The sequence below is a fragment of the Toxotes jaculatrix genome, chromosome 21 (genome assembly GCF_017976425.1).
Source record: "Toxotes jaculatrix isolate fToxJac2 chromosome 21, fToxJac2.pri, whole genome shotgun sequence".
In the NCBI taxonomy this organism is placed as follows: Eukaryota; Metazoa; Chordata; class Actinopteri; family Toxotidae; genus Toxotes; species Toxotes jaculatrix.
In genome coordinates this window covers 4197536-4216187 of record NC_054414.1, presented here as the reverse complement: position 1 = coordinate 4216187, position 18652 = coordinate 4197536, and the positions used below count along the sequence as shown (strand labels likewise).

The window sequence follows — 18652 nt, the reverse complement described above, 5'->3', positions numbered from 1 at the left end:
CGTTTTCCAATGCACTTAAAAGTACTGTATATAACAACATTCTTATTCTGAGTCTCTCTATTGATACAATTCTCTGAATATATAAGAAAAGTCCCCATCATCAAGTAAATATTAACACTGAGAGCTTTAAAAGAGGCGTGCTCCTCTCACTGATGAGTTTTGGCAGTTTGCACAGACAGCTAGGGTTTCCTCTAAAGCAGTTATTATTCGGAGAAACAGCATTGCCTTTGCTGAAACGGCGTGAGCGCAGAGCATGCTGTTTGATCAGAGGCATGCTGCTGTAAGGAAAGGCACTCAGCATGGCCTATAGGCATCTTCTAACCATGTAACCATCATCCTTTACTCTTTAGGACAGTCCTCAGGTCCACCCTGTCCTGCTACAATCCCTCATCTTCAGTCAAAGCAGTTCTGCTAAACACTTCTTCCTCCATAGTGAGACACAACAACGCTGAATTCTGTTGTAGTACAGGGTGTGTGTTTTAAGCTACCTAATGCTACTCGGTTCACGTGTGAGAGGCAGTGCGTCATCACTCCAGTACAAAGTATGAGTACCATATTAGAATCCATATCATTGCGCCATTGTCCAGCAATTTGTATCTACAGCTTTAGCAAATTTGTACATTTTCCTCAGTGAATAAAATCCAACAGGCAGTGAGCCCAGAGGCTGGAGAGTCATCAGAGTGTGCTAGTTGTGGATGGAAGAGTGTCGGCTGAGGGGGGTGGGGGGGGTCGTTGATCAGGCCCTTGTCCTTTCCACAGAGCTTTATCTTGCCTCTGTTTGGTTGTGTAGTCCAGTCCTCAGCTTCACTCTCCATTTAACTCATAGATTTTAAGCAGTGACCCTTCACAGTAAAGTCTCTTGGACAGAGGTATAACATAAGTCATCACGTATAAACACCACAGTAGAGCCGATGTGATGCGTTCTGCAACACTTTATGTGGTTCAGCACTTGTTCTTGTGCTACATGTAGCCTTTTAGCATCAACACACCATCACTACATCCATTCAGAGACATTAATATAGTTACAGTAAACAACTGAGACCACTGCTGAAATCACTGTAAACCTCTAATCAACCTTGTTTTTTTTTCCCAGCAGGCCGCTGATTTCAGTATAAAAGCACAGATAAACCCACTGTACACAACCTGCCCAGCACTGAATGGCAGCCAGAGAAACAGAGTAACTAATTAATGAACTTTACAGATCATTTAGCAGCTAAAAGGCCGAACATCTTTCTCACAAGTTAGTGATGACCAAAACAAAGCAGAGCTTAAAGGAGAATATTGAATTCACCTTTGGCTTGAAACACAACTCCAAATGAAGGCCAGTGTTTCTGCATGTCTACTGGATGTTAAAATTGGCAACTGCTTTAAATAGTGTTACACATATTAGCCAACTTAATGGGTCAAATGTGTTTTCCAGTGACCTAAAAATATAGTTAATGGGGCTTAAAAAATATTACAATAAAACAAAATTGCTGACTTGAACATACAACAGTCTGTACAGGTAGGCTCAGTGTTTTCATGTTTAAATAGGCAACTGTTTTGAACTTTATAAGACCATAATATGTCAAACGTGTGTGATATTCTATCGCCAAATGGCCAAAAAAAAAAAAAAAAACCCTGATTAATTCAGCTTTAAAAATCACTAGAGCTCTCAGCTGGTGGTCTCACTTTGTCTACAGAAATTATCTCTCATTGTGTCAGACTAAACATTCAAACGTTGCTTGAAAACGCTTCTCGTTGCTCCTCTAGCAGTACTCCTCTCCCTGTGGGTCGGGCAGGTCGTTGAGGTCCAGGAAGATGGAGGTGTTGGAGAGCTTGCGGCCGTTGGACGACAAGTCCAACAGCTCCTCGGCAGTGCTCGGCACCGAGCTGATGTACATGTCCCACACCTGCTCCGGAGAGTCCAGCTCCAACAGCTTCTGCTTGATCTTCAGGTTCTTCTCAATGTTTCTGCGTTTGTGCTTGAACTCCAGGATGGTTTTGGTGTAGCGGTTGATGGTGGTGACCGAGGACGCCATGCAGGCAGTGAAGGAGCTCCATGCCAGACTAAAGGAGAAAGACACCAACAGATTCGACCTCTTTATTCATCCAGATATATCATCTGAGAATGTAAAAAAATATGTCCTGGATAATGTCTAAATCAATAAAGAGATAATAAACCTCACTCCAAACGGGCTAACAGTTTAGACTAGATAATATTAAAAACAGTTCTGTGAGCCAGAGGCCAGAGAGGGAGAAAAAGAGGAAAAAAGTGTTGTTGTTTTTTTACTTCAAAATGTCATTAAAGTTACTTCATGATCTTGACATAAAAAGCTTATTTTCTTGAAATTTCTGAATAATTATCTCTGCCAACACGTTGTCTTATTATTTCATTATCTTGACATAAGAATTACTCCAAGCTGCCAAGGCCATTTTCGTCCTGATAAAGTAATTAATGCGTGACAGGAAAACAAAGTCTGTACTATAAGAGATCACAAGCCAAACAAAATGTAAAGACATAATGATGTGTCTGTTTTGAAGACTTTTCACAGTACACTTATTAAAGCTGTAACATGAACAACACCGTATAAGATGCACTTTTGTTCAAAGGCTGTTTTTCCACCCTTTGGGTTGGGGCTCCTTAAGTTCCAATTAAATCTTAATGCTCCAGCGTGCAGTGACATTTCAGACAATAGTGTGCTCTCAACTTTTGACAACAGTTTGTGTTCCTGTTTCAACGTGACAATGCCCCCATACACAAGGCGAAGCACTGTACATAGAAAGAAATTACTGGAGGAGAAGAGGCTGTTACAACAGCACATTAAATCCCATGGTTCTCATATGAGATTCAACAATTTTATATGATTGTAATGTTTAAGATGTCCACATGGACTACATTGGACATGTAGTCCGTGTGTAGTTTAATATTCTGTAGCTTAATATTATTTTGATCTGGCAAGGTAATAGGGCCATTTGAACATGTTATTTTTTGAGATGCTACATATCTATATTCTGGATCTGGATAGTACTACACTTCTATGCATCATTATGATTTATGGCTTGCATGCATAATAAACTACTCTTAAGTAAACTAGTTAACCCATCTCAGATAGACCTGAACAAGCAGGAAATTACGAGCTGATGAACAAAAAGGAATCAGTAACTCCTGTGAATAACATTACATTTGATTTGGGTCTTGGAGTGTTGGTTGGGCAAAACAAGCAATCTGAAGATGTCACCTGGGCTTAGGAAAATCATGGTGGCCATTTTGAGTGACAGATTAATTAAAATAATGTTGCAGTGGTAAACAAAATACACTGCTGTACACCCCAGGCTTTGCAGATTTAAAAAAAAAACCCTCCAGGTTCAGCTCTGAAGAAAACTCAGTATTCTTAATAATCTCCTCCCACGCTTGTTTAAATTCATTATGGTAATTAAAGTTATTATGTTTCAAAGCATCTTTTTTAACTCTAAAAAAAACCCTTTCCTCCACTGGCACCACAGAGTGTATCTGTACGTACCTGCAGACTGTCAAACTGTGTGTAAACTCACATGTATGACCAGCTGTAGTCCCATGTCTGAGGCTTCCAGTCCTCCGGGCCCAGACTGACAGTCAGCTGGAAAGCAGTGGTGAACATCATGTGGGCCACCATACCCAACAGACCTGCCACACACACAGAGGAAACACTGCATCATCACACTGGAAGAAGAGGACTGAAGACAAACTCACACTGTCATCCTCCTCATCCTCACACGAACCGCTGCGCTTACCTTTAGTCACCACTTGGTGGCAGTGTTGCATCATGTGAAGATGAACACCCACTGAAACCCAGTGTAAACCTATTTCCTCATGTCATGTAAGATTTCCCAGCATACTCCAATGAGCAAACTAATCAACAAAATTTAATCTATCATATCACATGTCCTCCGACATGTGTGACCTTTGCTTTCCATTAAAATCTACAGCATCAAATTTGATGTAATGTATTTTACATTAAAACGTGATTAACTTATAAAACACAGCACATTGTCAAAGATCACACCAGTAGTTTGTGAGACCCCTCACAAACTTGTTGGGGCCCTCTGTCAAGTTTCAGGAGTCTATGAGTTCCACCAAAGAGATATGTCCCCTCTAAACTTCTTACATGATTTAATTCAAAGAACTGTTCGTTGCTCAGATGAAAAAAAAAAAGGGAAAAAAATGGATATAGCTCACGTCATATCATGTTTAATATGCAGCTGATTCTGTGGTTTGTAAATGAGCCACCAGTATTTTTTGGTTGCCTGTTTGGGTGCGATTACACCACCGGACCACGATCACACATCCATATCAACAACTGCACAGACAGAGCAGCAGTCCAGCTTTATAAGGGGAAAAGGCATGAGAGTGAGTCTACAGCTTAGAGCTAAGGCTGCAGAAATGATATCACTGCCACAGTCAAACAGTGTGCAGCCAAATTAGGATTTAGTTTTGTGTTTCTTTGGTTGTTTAAGACATTCTCATAAAATTCAGCCAGTAAACAACAATGTAGATAAATTATTCGCTTATGCATGAATCATAGGCCTCTGCCTGGGATGAACTGATGCAGTGGAGGATACTGAAAGACAAATCTGGAAATCACATTCAAGTGTTTTACAGAGAAAAAGAGTCAAAGACAGAGCTTTACAGAGCTAGATTTACAGTAAATATCATGATTATTATTTTGTTGTTCATATCCTTAAAGACTATGTTTGTAACTTTTGTAAGATAAAAGGCTTTGAGGATGAGGACTAAACCAATTGTCTGGCAAATTGCTGTGGTTGCTGAATTGTAAACTTCCCTAAATTTAATAGTAATACAAATAAACTTTATTTAAATAACATAATTCATGGGAAAAAGAAATAAAAAATTTAAATAATACAAAAACACAAAGTGGGTAACATAAAAAGCAGATAATTATAACATTTATGATAAAGCAATAAAAACAAGACAGATAAAACTAAAAAACAAACTTAAAACAGCAGGATGAGACGAGATAAAACACCTCAGGAGAAAGATGTGGTAAAAAGAAGTGTCTTAAGATTTGGTTTGAAAGTGTCGACAAATTTAGAGTCGCTAAGACCTTCAGGCAGACTGTTTCAGGGTTTGGGGGCGTAATTAACAAAGGCTGCTGCTCTGTGCCTTTTAGATCTGACCTCAGGAACAATCAGGAGATTTGAGACAGACGATCTAAGGGGACCTGGCAGGCACATGTGTCTTAACCATGTCAGACAGATAAGACAGGGCAAAGCCATTCAGTGATTTAAAAAAAACCAATAAATGAATTTAAAAATGAATTCTGTGACAGACAGGTAACCAATGTAAAGATTTTAAGTCTGTCGTAATCTGGACTGTCTCTCTGGTTTTCATCAGAAAATCTGCTCCAGCATTCGAGTTGTAACTGACCAATATCTTTCTCAGACACACCAGACAGAAGAGTGTTAGAATAATCCAGCCTGATGGAGGTAAAGTATGTTTTAACTTTTCTTTTTCTTCCTGGAAGAGAAATGGTCTAAAATGTTCCTTAAATGATAGAAGGACGCTTTGGTCACGTCTCTGATGTGACATTAAAAATGTAGATCAGAGTCAGTGATCATGCTAAGTTTTTGACCTATTCCTTGGTGTTTGGACAGTTTTCCTCTCTCAGATTTTGCTCCTATAACTAGGATCTTGATTTTGTCTTAATTTAGCTGTGAGAAGTTCTGAGTCCACAGACTTATGTCAGAGAAGCATGAAATAAAGTCATTGATAAAAGCGTAATCATTTGAACCTACAGAGACATACAGCTGTGTGTCCTCTGCATAATACATAATAAATTGACATTGTGATTTCTAATAATATTACTAAGTGGTAACATTTTCACTGGCGGTATTTCTGTACTGTGTTGGACCCTGAAACCAGACTGGAATGTTGCAAACACACACGTCAGAGGAAACTAAAATCTCATTCAGTGAAGGCAGGTTGGAGATTGGTCTGTCGCATGAGATAACAGGCCAATCTAAATTGTCTTTTTGAAGCAGTGGTTTAATTAAAGCGGTTTTAAAAGCTTAAAAGAACAGCGAGTGATTCAAATTTCCTCTGCAAAACAGTAAAACATTTTTTTTTGAAAGAGTGGTGGCAATGGGATCAGTGGCACAGGGGGAGGATTTTTAAACTCACCTACAACTTTCATGATCATTTCCAGGTCCACTGACGTGGAAAAGGCTAAAAAAAATGTTCAGAACCCTCCAAACGCTTTATATAGAGAACATGTCTGTTTTTGAATGTGGAGAAATCCAGAGCTTGGCAGACCAGCTGTCAGAAATGGGTGCAGAGCAGATTAGCTCATTTAGCAGAGCTACAACTGGTTCTGTCTGAACATTTTCACCTTCTGCTCCTTTAGTCAGAGTTACTCATTCCTCAAGTACATGTCTTCCTGTCTCTCCTTCTCTTCCAGCTCATCTGGTTTTCTGTTTTCCCATTCATTTATCATTCCTTTTCTGTGTTTTTTTTTTTCTCAGTTATGTGCTAGATTTTGTTATAAAGAACGTGCTCTGGCTCTCATCACACTGGACTTCTCATCACCCATAAAACAGAGCAGGAATAAAAACCAGCATGTGTAGCCTACCAATCCGATTACCACATAAGCCTCCCAAATCCCTAGACTGAACAAGAGCGCACCAGATTCAGCACCAAACACCTAAATTCCCATCTCATCCCCGTCAGTGCTCATGTTTATTCCTAAAGATATCCCAGTCCAATATTATCATAATGTTATGCAGATCAGAGGCAGCTTTGTGTCGGGATGAGCGGGACAAATCTGAGATCTGAGTCTTGGCACGTTCATTCTGTCATGTGGAAATTATGCGTGTTCTGCTCACACACAAGGTCAGTTTATTCTATATGAAGTCAAAAAATGTCAGTCCAGGTTGTTTATTTTTACACAGGACACAATAGATGCTCCTCACACAACTGAGCGGCAGTACAGAAAGGTTTAGCGACATCTGTATACACTGTCATGCCTTCTATGGTCACTAGGGGGAAGCAAGGTTAACCATGACTGAATAAATGAATTCATGAATGAACAGGTGCCACACAATATCCCATCTTTATTTCATTTTTTTTTTTTTTTCTCTGTTTTAAGCAGTTTTGTTGTCCACAGGCCTCATTGAAAGTGTTACTATTAATATGATCTCTTCATTATTATGATGTCTGGAAAACCTTATCATTCTATTCCAGTTTGTTTTAACGTTGTATTTGTTTAATCAAAAATTAAAGATTCACTGGGGTACGAGAGGCAGTTGAGCCTATTTTACACTGGTTCCCAACCAGAGGGTCAGGACCCAACAAGAGGTCTCAAGATGATTAACAGACAGGGAAAAAAAAAAAAAAAAAACCAACACCACCGCTCTCCACCCTACTAAAAAATAACTATTCAGATGAAACAAAGGGGTAAACATCACTGTGATGCTGGGTTACATGTAGACACTGCTTCTTGTTAAAGATCCTTATACACTTTTGTATTATGATCATCTAGCAGGTTTTCAGAAAACTGCCTGGTGAATTGTAGTGCTACAACATAAACAATAACAAAAATGCAAGTTAGAAACAAGTCGGCAGTTTGCATCATCCGTCTGTGTTGCTCTTGCAGCCAAAAAAAACCCCAAAAAAACATTTGGCCACAGCGCATGGATCTCTTAAAGCCCCTGAAAGCTTTGGTTTGAAATAACTAAATAAGAAACAAAGTTAAGATTGGAAAAAAACACCCTTAGTTTTTATTAAAGTGTTTAACACTCAAAAACTATCCTGCTTCATCAGGACTGTGTGGGTGTGGTTTAATCATGTTTGACTGACAGTGGCCTGGTTTATTTAATCCAAATCCAAAAGCAATGTAACACAATATTAAATGTATACACAGAAAATTCCATATTTTATTATTTCAGTATCTTCACAGTAAAAGCACATCCCGTGCACTGGGTGGGTGAACCTCTCATTAATGCCTCATATATGTATATATGTATAACCTCTATATATATGTCAATACAGTTATGTGTACATCTCTATATGTCACCTATATGTCACCACACAATGTATGTAATTTCTAGTAATTTCCACATACACTCTGGCTTGTTTGGGTTGAAGACCAAGATTTCACCAGGTTCTTCTCACAGTCCTGAACTTTCATCTGGCCTAAAACTAAACGACACACAGTCAGCTGAGAACCACTGCTCTGCTCCATTTCCATGTGGCACTATACGTAAGTTCATTGTCATTATTACCGAGGTGCAACACGCACAAATGCAGCACAGAAAGCCACTATTACCTGTCAAACCTGGAGACGTCACACATCTTAGTTGGCTGTAAAAACAGAACTAGGTGTTTTTCGTTCACCTGCAGCACAGTCACTTCAGAACAGATCAAAGTGCTGTTTTTACAGAAATTGTAAAATTGATCACCCACAACAACACCCATCACACCCCAAATGACTGACAGCTATAATAAAGATTAATCTGGTCCTTTCTATTGTTCCCCCAGACCTCATTACCACTCAATCTATTCACCCCATTAAAAACAGAAACAACTGCCTTCATTCATTCAAACATTCAAACAAGCACGCTAAGCCTTGATATCAAGAATGAAAAGATTCTGTTTCGCCAGGACAAAAACTACACTCAGTATGAACTTTAAAGGGTTCACATCCCCATTTATACAAACAGCTCACTTCTCCAGACAGTGAGTCACGTATAAATTAAACATAAGACGAGCAGAGAGATTTAGTTGCTGTTCGACCGAATGTTAGAGCGGGCATGCTGCCAGGGCAAGGCCACGAAAACATAACTCACTGAACCCTGAGTATGAGAGGCTTCGGCAGCAGGAGAGCATGCTGGGTTCAACTCCTGTCAGCTGAAAATGAAAGGCTGAGGACACTACAGCTGGATGACTGAAAGATGGTCTACAATTCCTCTGTTGTGTTACACTGATATTGAAAAGCTGTGCCTGTGCACTCCCCTCTGCCGGATATAAAATGCACCTAAACACAAATATTTTCTGACAATTTCCCAGTGTCCAATCATGCTGGGATGATGAGCTGGAGCTGTTTTTCTGTTCAGGGAATTTGTACTAGGTTGTTAAGGACCTTGTAAGATTTCCAAACATTGTTGGCCAGGGCAGAAGAGGCAAGTGGGAGCTAGTTAGGTTGCATCTCACCTCATTGTCTATTCCCGTTTGGGTGCCAAAAATATTAGGGTTTCAGTACAGTGGACCGGTCCAGCTCTCATTGTAAGGAGGAGCTGAATTTGCTGTCTAGAAAAAGGCATATTCAACATGGTTAGGTAAACATCATGTAACAGTGCATTCCCCAGGAATAACACAGGATGCTGCACCTTGTACTTGAAGGCTCTTAAAGGATAAATCCCATGAAAGACTCAAAACAAACCAATACCAAATACCTGTCTGTGGCTCTCAGCCCGCAGACCACTCTCACCTTATGGTGATGCAAATCATTAAAAAGCAATAACAAATGTATAATTTCATTTTTAAATAAAGTTTAGTAATAATTTCCTAAATAAGCTGGGCCATGTAGTTTTTACCAAACATTAATGAAACAAGAATAAATAGTGTATTTGTTGGGAGACTATTTTCTGCCACGGATGGATACACATTTAGTGCGTGTATGAGTATTTACTACAGCAAGAGCTACAGTTTGCGGGGTTGATTTAGAATTCTTGATTTCTTGACTACTCAAACTTTTATGTACCTTACAGTGTTACCGTGAACTTTGCTGACATTAAATAAATAAACAGATCATTGCAGTTTACTGCACAACATGGACTGATAAATAACAGGACTCTAATGAGACACCAAACAAGTAATACAAAGCCTGGAGGATATTTAACCAGTAAGGGCACAGCCTGTTCATTGCTTCACAGGCCAACCAGATCAAGGGGGACTTGGCTGAAATCAAAGCATTTGTCAGAGCAGGAAAATCTCTAACTCCAAACTGATCAATATGCAGCTTTAGGCTCAGGAAAGTCTAAATGTGCCATGTTTCTGAAAAGAGTTTCTTCAGACCTTTGTCAGTAGAATAAGAAGTGTAGCCCATGAGATTATCTAAACTTTGTTTTCTGATCAGGGCGTTCCTTTATAGACTTCAGAGAAGATAATACTTGCTGATCTCAAGATAGATCCAGGAATATGGAAACATGTGCCTCCTACAGCTTTCCAAAAAACTTCAAACAGAAATCACCTGTCTTTGAGCATGACTAAGAGCAAACACACAAAGTGGTCCTTTGAAAATACCTGTAGCTGTTATAGCCAACTGCATCGCAGAGCAGATAAACTCCATGGTCATATAGCCAGCTAACGTACATGCATTTGCCAGTGTGAGTTTGTGGCTTACTTTCCAAGTGTTTGAGATGATTTATGCTAAATTGAAGTTTGTTTTGAAAGCTGTTGGAGGCTCGTCCTCCTTGCCCCAGTGTGTGGACTCAGGTTGTACAGGGGGTACAACTCTTCAGCCCACGCCTCTTTGAGCCATTTCCTGACTCTGACTCTGACCTGTCAAGTCAGTAAAACGCTGAGAGTCATTGAAGTTTAGCGGAGTGTCTTTTGCAGTTGATTCCCTGCCCAGAGTGTGGTGGTCGAGATCATTTTCACAGAGTGGATTAGAGAGAAGGTCACTGTTAATTCCTTCGCCGAGAGAGGGAGGCAGACTGCAAACTGGCTGGAAATCTTCTCAGGGGCAGAGAGGCTGCAACTGGCCTGAATATGTGATTGGCCAAATGCCAGCGTGGAGGCAGAACTAAGGACTCAATTGTTTTAAAGTTGAACTGATTTTTGAATTTTACAGTTCTGCCAGGAAATCTGTATCCTCAGTCAGCGTGCGAACTGTGCCGTGGCTTTCAGGGGAGCTCACTTTTTCTCACTTTCCCGTGGTCAGAAACAACAGATACATCATTTATAAAGCACTTGATTTAACTTTTGTTTATTCTTATTTCTTTTAATAAGAATATGAATAATGAGAATAAGAAAACAGATGGCGTCTTTCAGCACCACAGAGGCGTTTTACTAATCCACCCTCCTCTGTGGAATAAGTACACCTTTGAATTCCTGAGTGCTTCGGTTCATACATTAGTAAGCAGTTTTATTTTTCTGTTTTACAAAGACGAGAAGGAAAACCAAGTCGCTTGCGCGTGCCACAAAAAGAGAGGACTCACTGTGACTCGTGCTGCAAAGAAACATTCATAGCTGCAAGCATGTAGACCTACGTCAGCATGTCTGACCTGTAATGATCAGTTAATGACCACATCAAACCTCCGGATAGGTCAAACAGCAAAACAGCCGATAAACACAAAAATATATGAGAGTTAACTCAAAAGTAGAGCACGCCAGGCTCCCAGCAAGGGGTCAAGTCCTCATCAACAAAGGTTAAAGTTCCCCATCACATACAGATGAGACAACAGCAGTCCCAGCAGGTGACACCCCTGACTCTAGCTGCTCTTCAGAGTCTATTGGCTTCAGTTTTTTTGGTGAATCCAAAAAAATTGCAAGTAAACTGCCTTGTTTTCTTTCCTTTGTTTACTCAGTGGAGTTTATGAAATTGCGTCGCCATGCCTCAGTGATGATGGCACATTTAACATGCATGACAGGATCTTTATTAAAGTAAAATGGTGATGACTCACCCTCATGCATGAATCATACATCAATAACAACCTAATTTTCCACATGATCCATGATGATGAAGATACCCCAAACTTAAGACGCTATTTCTACAAACATGTCCAAAAAAAACCATTTGATCATCTTTTGAAATGTTTAAAGTATACACAAAAATTTTTGATTTGATTTATATAACTGTTTTCCATTTGACATCACGTTGCTACTCACCTGAGAGCACAGTGAAAATGGCAGCGAAGGCGTTGAGCTTGAGGCCGTCAATGACATTGCCGAAGTGACACACCTCTATGGACATGAGGATGCCTCCGGTGGCCAACAGGAGAATGTACAGGCACTCCGCAACAATGCACAGCCACAGCACTCCTATGGAGAGAATCGATTATAGCAAAGAGGAAGTAAAAGAAAAAAAAAGGGGGGGGGGGGGGGGGAACCCCACACATTCATGTTGTGGGAGTGGGGATGAACACGGTTGAGTAAATGATGGAGGGGGAGTGGAGACAGGAAGTGAGAAAGAGGAGTGATGGGGGTGGGGAATTGAGAAAAAAATATAGGTAAGCAAGGGTGAAGGGAGAGAGGACAGGGATGAGAAAGGAAGGAGGCAGGGGAGGAGAATGAGTCTGGAAAGGTGGACCAGTGACCCCGTCACCCATATCATTAACCTTCACAGTCAGAGAAAGGATATATGATCCACCGAGAGGCGTACAGCATCCTGAGCTCGTGGCAGCGTATGTCGCAGGACGAAATATCAATGGATTTAAAAACCTGTAAATGTAAGCTGTGGTGTAATTGAATATATCACCCAAGGGCAGGTAGTTAATGTGTGCTTAATTAATCACAAGGTGGACTAAAGTAATATGTCTGTTACCTAAAATATCCCTGTATGAATTATGAACAGAGTTATAACCTTCAGCTAAAAAAGTCTTTTTTTACCTTCTCTGAATTGAATTCCACACTTCAGTTAAAGATGCCTTCAATTAAATTTAGAGAGAGAGAGGGGAGAGGATTAGCCAAAATGTTATAGTGGACATTTAAGGCCTCGAAATCGGCTGCAATTAAATACATTTTGTAAGAGCTTTCCTCTTATTTTCCTTTGAAATCTGATATTTTAATCATATTGATATCAGCATGTGGCGGAGCACCATGCAGATGAAAGTGAAGCAAAAGATACGGAAGGTCTCGACTGCACTGGCAACAAGCTGTGATTTCAGTGTCTCAGTGATTCAGATCTCTGTATTTCAGGGTCAGTGTCTGGTTGTCTTTGAAAAAAGGCAAATATGGACTTGCCTGGTTCCAGACCTCTACGTCGCTGCTCACACAGGTCTGCTGTGGTGCAAACTGACAATAGTTTCCATACACGGAAAAGAACCAAAGCCAATCGGAGGTTTGTCAGCAGGATTAAAGGATAAAGATGGTGTTTTTCCTATTCTTTCCTTTTTGTCCACAAATCCCATGAAAAGACCAAAACCAACACTGTCGAGTGACACTTAATGTGTCACTCGACACTGTCTGACACTGTTAAGCCATTTGAGGCAAATTTGTGAGTCTGGCCTATATAAATAAATCTACCTTGACTTGACTTGGTATTAGGCTCAGTTCGTTGTTGGTTTTGGTCTTTTCATATAGTTTGCTGATAACAAGAAAAATACAGAACATCACCAGGTATAATCTCTGGATGAGGACGTCATCTTTCTGTGATTGAGTCCGAAAAACCCTGACAGAAGCGTGGCGCTAACACCAGGAGACGATAAAGACCTGGGCGGTATTGTTGTTCTCATGACAAAGCGAGCAAATGAGCATATTTCCAAAAAGGCTTCCAAACTGTCCCTTTAAATCGTTTTATTACTTTGATTGACGTGACAACGGCTAACATGAGCAAGATGTGAGACTGACTAATGAGGTGAAAACAAAATGACGCTTCAGCCTGATTATCAGGCTGAGCATTGAATATGCATTGACAGGTTCGTTTCTGCTCAGGAGCTGATTAGGAAGCACGAGGCTGTGTGGAAGTGATTGATTTGTTGAGACTCCACTTAACTTATTACCTAACAGTGCAAGTGATCTGTTAATCCACAGCTCTGTTGACACTAAACCAAGAACTATTGATTTTGCCAAAAACACTGTAATGAGGATGATTTAACCTGAGCTTGTTGACCTTACTACAGCTGACCTCTCCTTAGATTTAGAAAGGGGGAGATTTAAATGTGTGAGGGAGGGATAGGCCTACAAGAAGCTTTCTGTTGACTCACTCCAGCATGATGGACATATTTTCATTGCAGTAAGCTCACTGATGTGGCTCTGAATTCAGTGTAGGCTTAAAGATTAAAGGAGGAATGGATGCGGCTTTTGTGGGGCAATAGATGTTCTAACAGCTGTTTGACTGATGCAGGAAAACCTATTGGCAGGACGCGTTGGCCAGCATTTCATCACAGTGACAAAAAGGTCTTAAATTCCTTTTCCAAAATGTCCCCTCCAGTCAAAATGGTCACCACCGCTCTAAGCAGCTTAGTTAGAGCAATCAGAAAACAGCCTTTCTAACACAAGAGCTAAAGATTTAAAGCCTCAAGATGACAAACCTGGAAAAAAAAAAGGTTTTGTTTTTTCCTTTTATGAGCAACTTCTCAGCCTCTCGTGAGATTTAAACACGTGTGAGCAGCACAATAAACTTTTTCATTTTAGAAAACACAGCAGGGTGATGCCTTGTTGCTTTTTAGGCTGGATCTTACAAACATTTTCACATTTAATCTCGGAAAACATGATCCATTACTTTATGCTCCCTTTGCAGCAGTGAGACTGCATTGCATTTCCACACGCTCGTAAATAAGGGTCTAGCTGGAAGTATGAATTTCTCCATTTCTCATTGGCAATATGTGAATATACAACAATATTTCATAAATATGTGCTTACCTCTTTCATTTGAAGGTGCAACATAAAGGAAATTTCTGCATTTTTCACCTGTAAAAAAAACAAAAAACAAAAAAGATTGTACATTGGACATTTCACTGACACGTCAGTCGCAGGACAGTCACTCCTACAAAACGATGATAAGTGAGACAGGGACTTCACCTGTAATTCATCATTTTTCCAGATTGGAATAGAGAGTCACAGGTAGCCTGTTTCACTTGGCCTGACAAAGATAAAACTGTGGTATAAAAAGAAATCCCCATTTTATCCAATCTGCTAAGGGATTTCCTTTCTTTGTGCAATAACAAGCTCTGCCACCTCCCACCAGCAATGTCAAAATCTCCTGCCTCAAATCAAGCTTGTGGCCAGAGTGTTGGCCAGAAATTCTCCTGTCAACAAAACAAATGCCTGCATGGAGCTCTGCAGACAGACACCGATTCTCTAGCCACATATTCCTAGATCCACAGTTGGAAGTGGCCCATAAATCAGATGAACAGCTTTCACACACAACAGTAAATGCTGTTGGTAAGAGAATGAAACATCAGCTCTGAAGTGGAAAGAATTCACCTTTAATCCTGCTGCTTTTTGTCCCTGTTTTCCTGTGACATTAAAATTAAACTGCAACCACGAGCCAATTAATACAGACACAGGACACAAAGTTAATTAGTAATTAGTGACTTTCAAACAAAAATCTATCATGATAAACACTGTCTGGTTTCAAATTTTAAATCCCCTAAATTAACACAAAAAACTGTTTTTCTAGTGAAATGTAACTTTCAAATTATTTTTTCAGATTAATCAGGAAATCCAGACTGTGTTAAAGCAAGATAAATAAGCTTTTGATTGGAAAATGCAACCAGAGGCAGGACTTTGCCTCATTTTATGGGTTACTGGATCAATGTGCCTCCGTGACGCACAGCCCGTGCGCCCAGCTGCGCTCCGGTCCCATCACCGGTGGACAGGTGCCTGTCTTAATAAAAAAAAAAAAAAAAAAAAAAAAACTTACCGGTCATGTTGATGTTCTGCTCGCAGGAGAACCAGATGCCGGTGTGAAACTTCCTCATCACGTACTTATCCTCCCCGGTCTCCCAGATGTACTGCACCAGACGCGTGTCGTTGATGTTGGAGCTGTTGAACCTGATGCAGAACGACTGCTTGGTGGTGACCGGGCCGGTGCAGAACGGCTTCACCACTTTCCGCGTCCCCTCGCACCAGTAGCTGGTGGTGAGCGCGGACACGGCCAGGAACAAGGCGAGGAAGTTCAAGGTGAGAGCCAGCGATGCTCTCCGCCGCCGGTCTATCCCCATAACGGCGACCGGAGGAGTGAGGACGCCTAACTTAATCCCTCGCCGTGTATGACACCGGATTCTGGCGACTTCTCCTCCTCAAATCCTCATAATCCGGTTATTCCCGTTAATATATCCGCGGCTAATTATCGCGGCGCGTCTGGCCCCTACAGTGCTCCTCTCACATCTGCTCCTCCAGTGCAGCTGACTCTTTTTGTAGGCTGCCCCCATACCCACCTGATACACCCCCCTCACACACACACACACACCTCCTCTCAGCCTCCTGTCACTGAGGAGAAGCGGGGCTCATGTGGTCCTCCGTGGACCCTCGATGGCATCTCTGTTAAAAACCCATCATCTGCGCTCCACATCCGTCACACAATAAAATGATGCTTTTCTTTAACCGACTTCTGTCAGTGGGGCTGTTTGGCACTTTCTGTTGCTTCCAGTGCAGTTGCCTTCACTTGTTTCAGGAATCTTCTTTCTTCAGAACTTGAAACAAAGCAGAGAGAGGCGGATCACTTCACTGCGTCAAGGATGTTAAAGACTCTTATTTTATAAAAAGCAGAAACAGGCTGCACTGAAAACAGGTGAAAACCCACTGGCACAGTTTTGTTTTTCCTTTTTTTCAGACAGATTTGTTAGTCACTAAAATGATTTATCCAAGTTAATAACATATAAACATGGATTTAATTACCACTGCACAACCTGCACAAGAGCCTATAAAAAGTATTCAACCAATTTAGGTCTGAGAGGAAGTGACAGCATCATATGGTTAAAGCTCCAGAAACACTGGATCCTGCTACATTACCCACAATGCTACCAATTCCATCTTTTCGTTAAAGATCCTCTCTGCCTGGTAAATGGCCATGTCTTTCAAACTCTGTGTCCACAGGTTGTAACAAAGACTTTCTGTCAAACATTTGTCGTCTCCGAGCCCCTCTAATAATCCACACAGCTGATTTATTGAAATATTTCTTGCACTGATCATTTGAATAAAAAAACAGATCTGTGCAAATTTATTTATGCAAAACAAATATAAAACACTAAATAACTGACTGGTCCATATTTCCCTCCATCACAACATTCACAGTGTGAAGGATATATACCATAAAAACAGAATTATACAACAAAAGGGAAAAATCCCTTTCAAACCCATTCTGTACAGCAAGGGAGATACATGGTAGTTAAATTTAAAAAAAAAAAAAGAGAGAGAGAGAGAGAGAGAGAGAGAGAGAGAGAGAGAGAGAGAGAGAGAGAAAGCAGTCAGGATTCCCACGTTATTGAAAATTTACTCTTGCTGGTGAGATGTATGTGAAGATTAAGATTAGATGCTGTGTGGTGGAGTGAATCTGTGAAAAAACCCTTTGAAAAACAGCTGCAGAGGGAAACCTATTGGAATTTCAAATCATGTGCCTCAGTATTGTAAATCAGGGCTATGAATTCTTTTTTATATACAGTATCCTTATCTGTGACTATTGATAGGATTGCAACATACTATGTGATAGTTCACACCACAATAATTCGTCACTGTCAAATCATTGCAGTGGGTGTTTTCTTCGTATTTGCTGGCAGTTTAACTGTGTCATTTAATACTTCTGGTGTGGAGGGAAACATTGATTGCATCAATAAAACAAAGGTTTTCAATAAAGCTTTTTTTCTCGCTCTGCCTGAAGAACGTTTTCTTTTCTGTGACCAGTTTTCCAACCTTAGGATATAAATAAAGTGAGGATTTCACTCGCTGAATTCTATGTTGTATACAAAAGTACATATTTGGACATTAACATTATAAAGTGAAATGAAAACTTCCAGTATTTGCCTTTAATGCTGCACCTCACAACAACACACCTGCATCTGCACCACACATTGTGTATATTACATACCATGCACTGCACGTTATATACAGCATAGTGCCAAACACTTCCTACTATATGTTGATTTCTGCACAAATATTGCACAAGTGTCATATAGTCAGTTTTTTTTTGTAAATGTAGGTTTTGTATGTAGCATTTAATTTCCCTAATTTCTAGTTTTAAATGTATTTATTAAATTCCAACACCTCTTTATCTGTTCCACTTACCTCTTAGCCCGTCTCTTCTGCTGCTCTAATGTGAATTTCTTATCATTTCTGCTCTGAGTCGTACAATAAAAATTATCTGAGGCAGGATCCAGTCAGCTTGAATGAAACTCTGCAGGGAGTGCATAATGTCACAGATGTCTGGAACCTGGAGAAGTTGCTAAGAATTCAATGTATAATAAAATAACTACGAAAAGAGGCTATAGACTGTAGGTTTAAAAAGAAAGTTTGCACCCTCCCCAGTTTTTTTTTTTTACTTTTAAAAATGTAAACTCCAGAACCCAAACAGAGTGTCACGATGGGGGACAAGGATTAGGACCCAAACGCAAAAACCCTCAAGACAGGCAGAATGGTAGAACTAAAAGTCTAATTAACCAAAAATCACTGCAAGTGTCCAAGGCCAAGAATCAAAACGCAAATAACCAAAAATACAAAAGTCCTCACTTGAAAACAGGAAACCAATGTAAGTCCATGAGGTGGGGAAAAAACACAAGGCACAGGTACGGGAACAAACACCAGGAAGACACAGACTCAGGAACAGACTTGGGTATTGACACAGGCATGGGAACAGGCATGGAACAAACCAGAACACAGGCCAACGACGAGACTTAAATACACAAGGCTATGGGCAACAGGTGAACCCAATTAGGGTGGGGCAGACAATCACAAAGGCGGGAAACAAGACAAAGACAGGAAGTAGAACAAGACAAGATACACAAGGGCCATGATTTC

General features: G+C 40.4%; 1 protein-coding gene across 1 annotated transcript; it reads right to left on the bottom strand.

Annotated features, from left to right (window-relative positions):
* Positions 1-1748: 1748 nt before the first annotated feature.
* LOC121201590 (germ cell-specific gene 1-like protein) lies at positions 1749-15864 on the bottom strand. Its single transcript, XM_041067482.1, has 5 exons — positions 15564-15864; positions 14561-14608; positions 11867-12019; positions 3535-3646; positions 1749-2049 (listed from the first exon to the last, which is right to left on the bottom strand). The coding sequence occupies exons 1-5, from the start codon at positions 15862-15864 to the stop codon at positions 1749-1751; spliced, it is 915 nt and encodes a 304-aa protein (XP_040923416.1).
* Positions 15865-18652: the final 2788 nt, after the last annotated feature.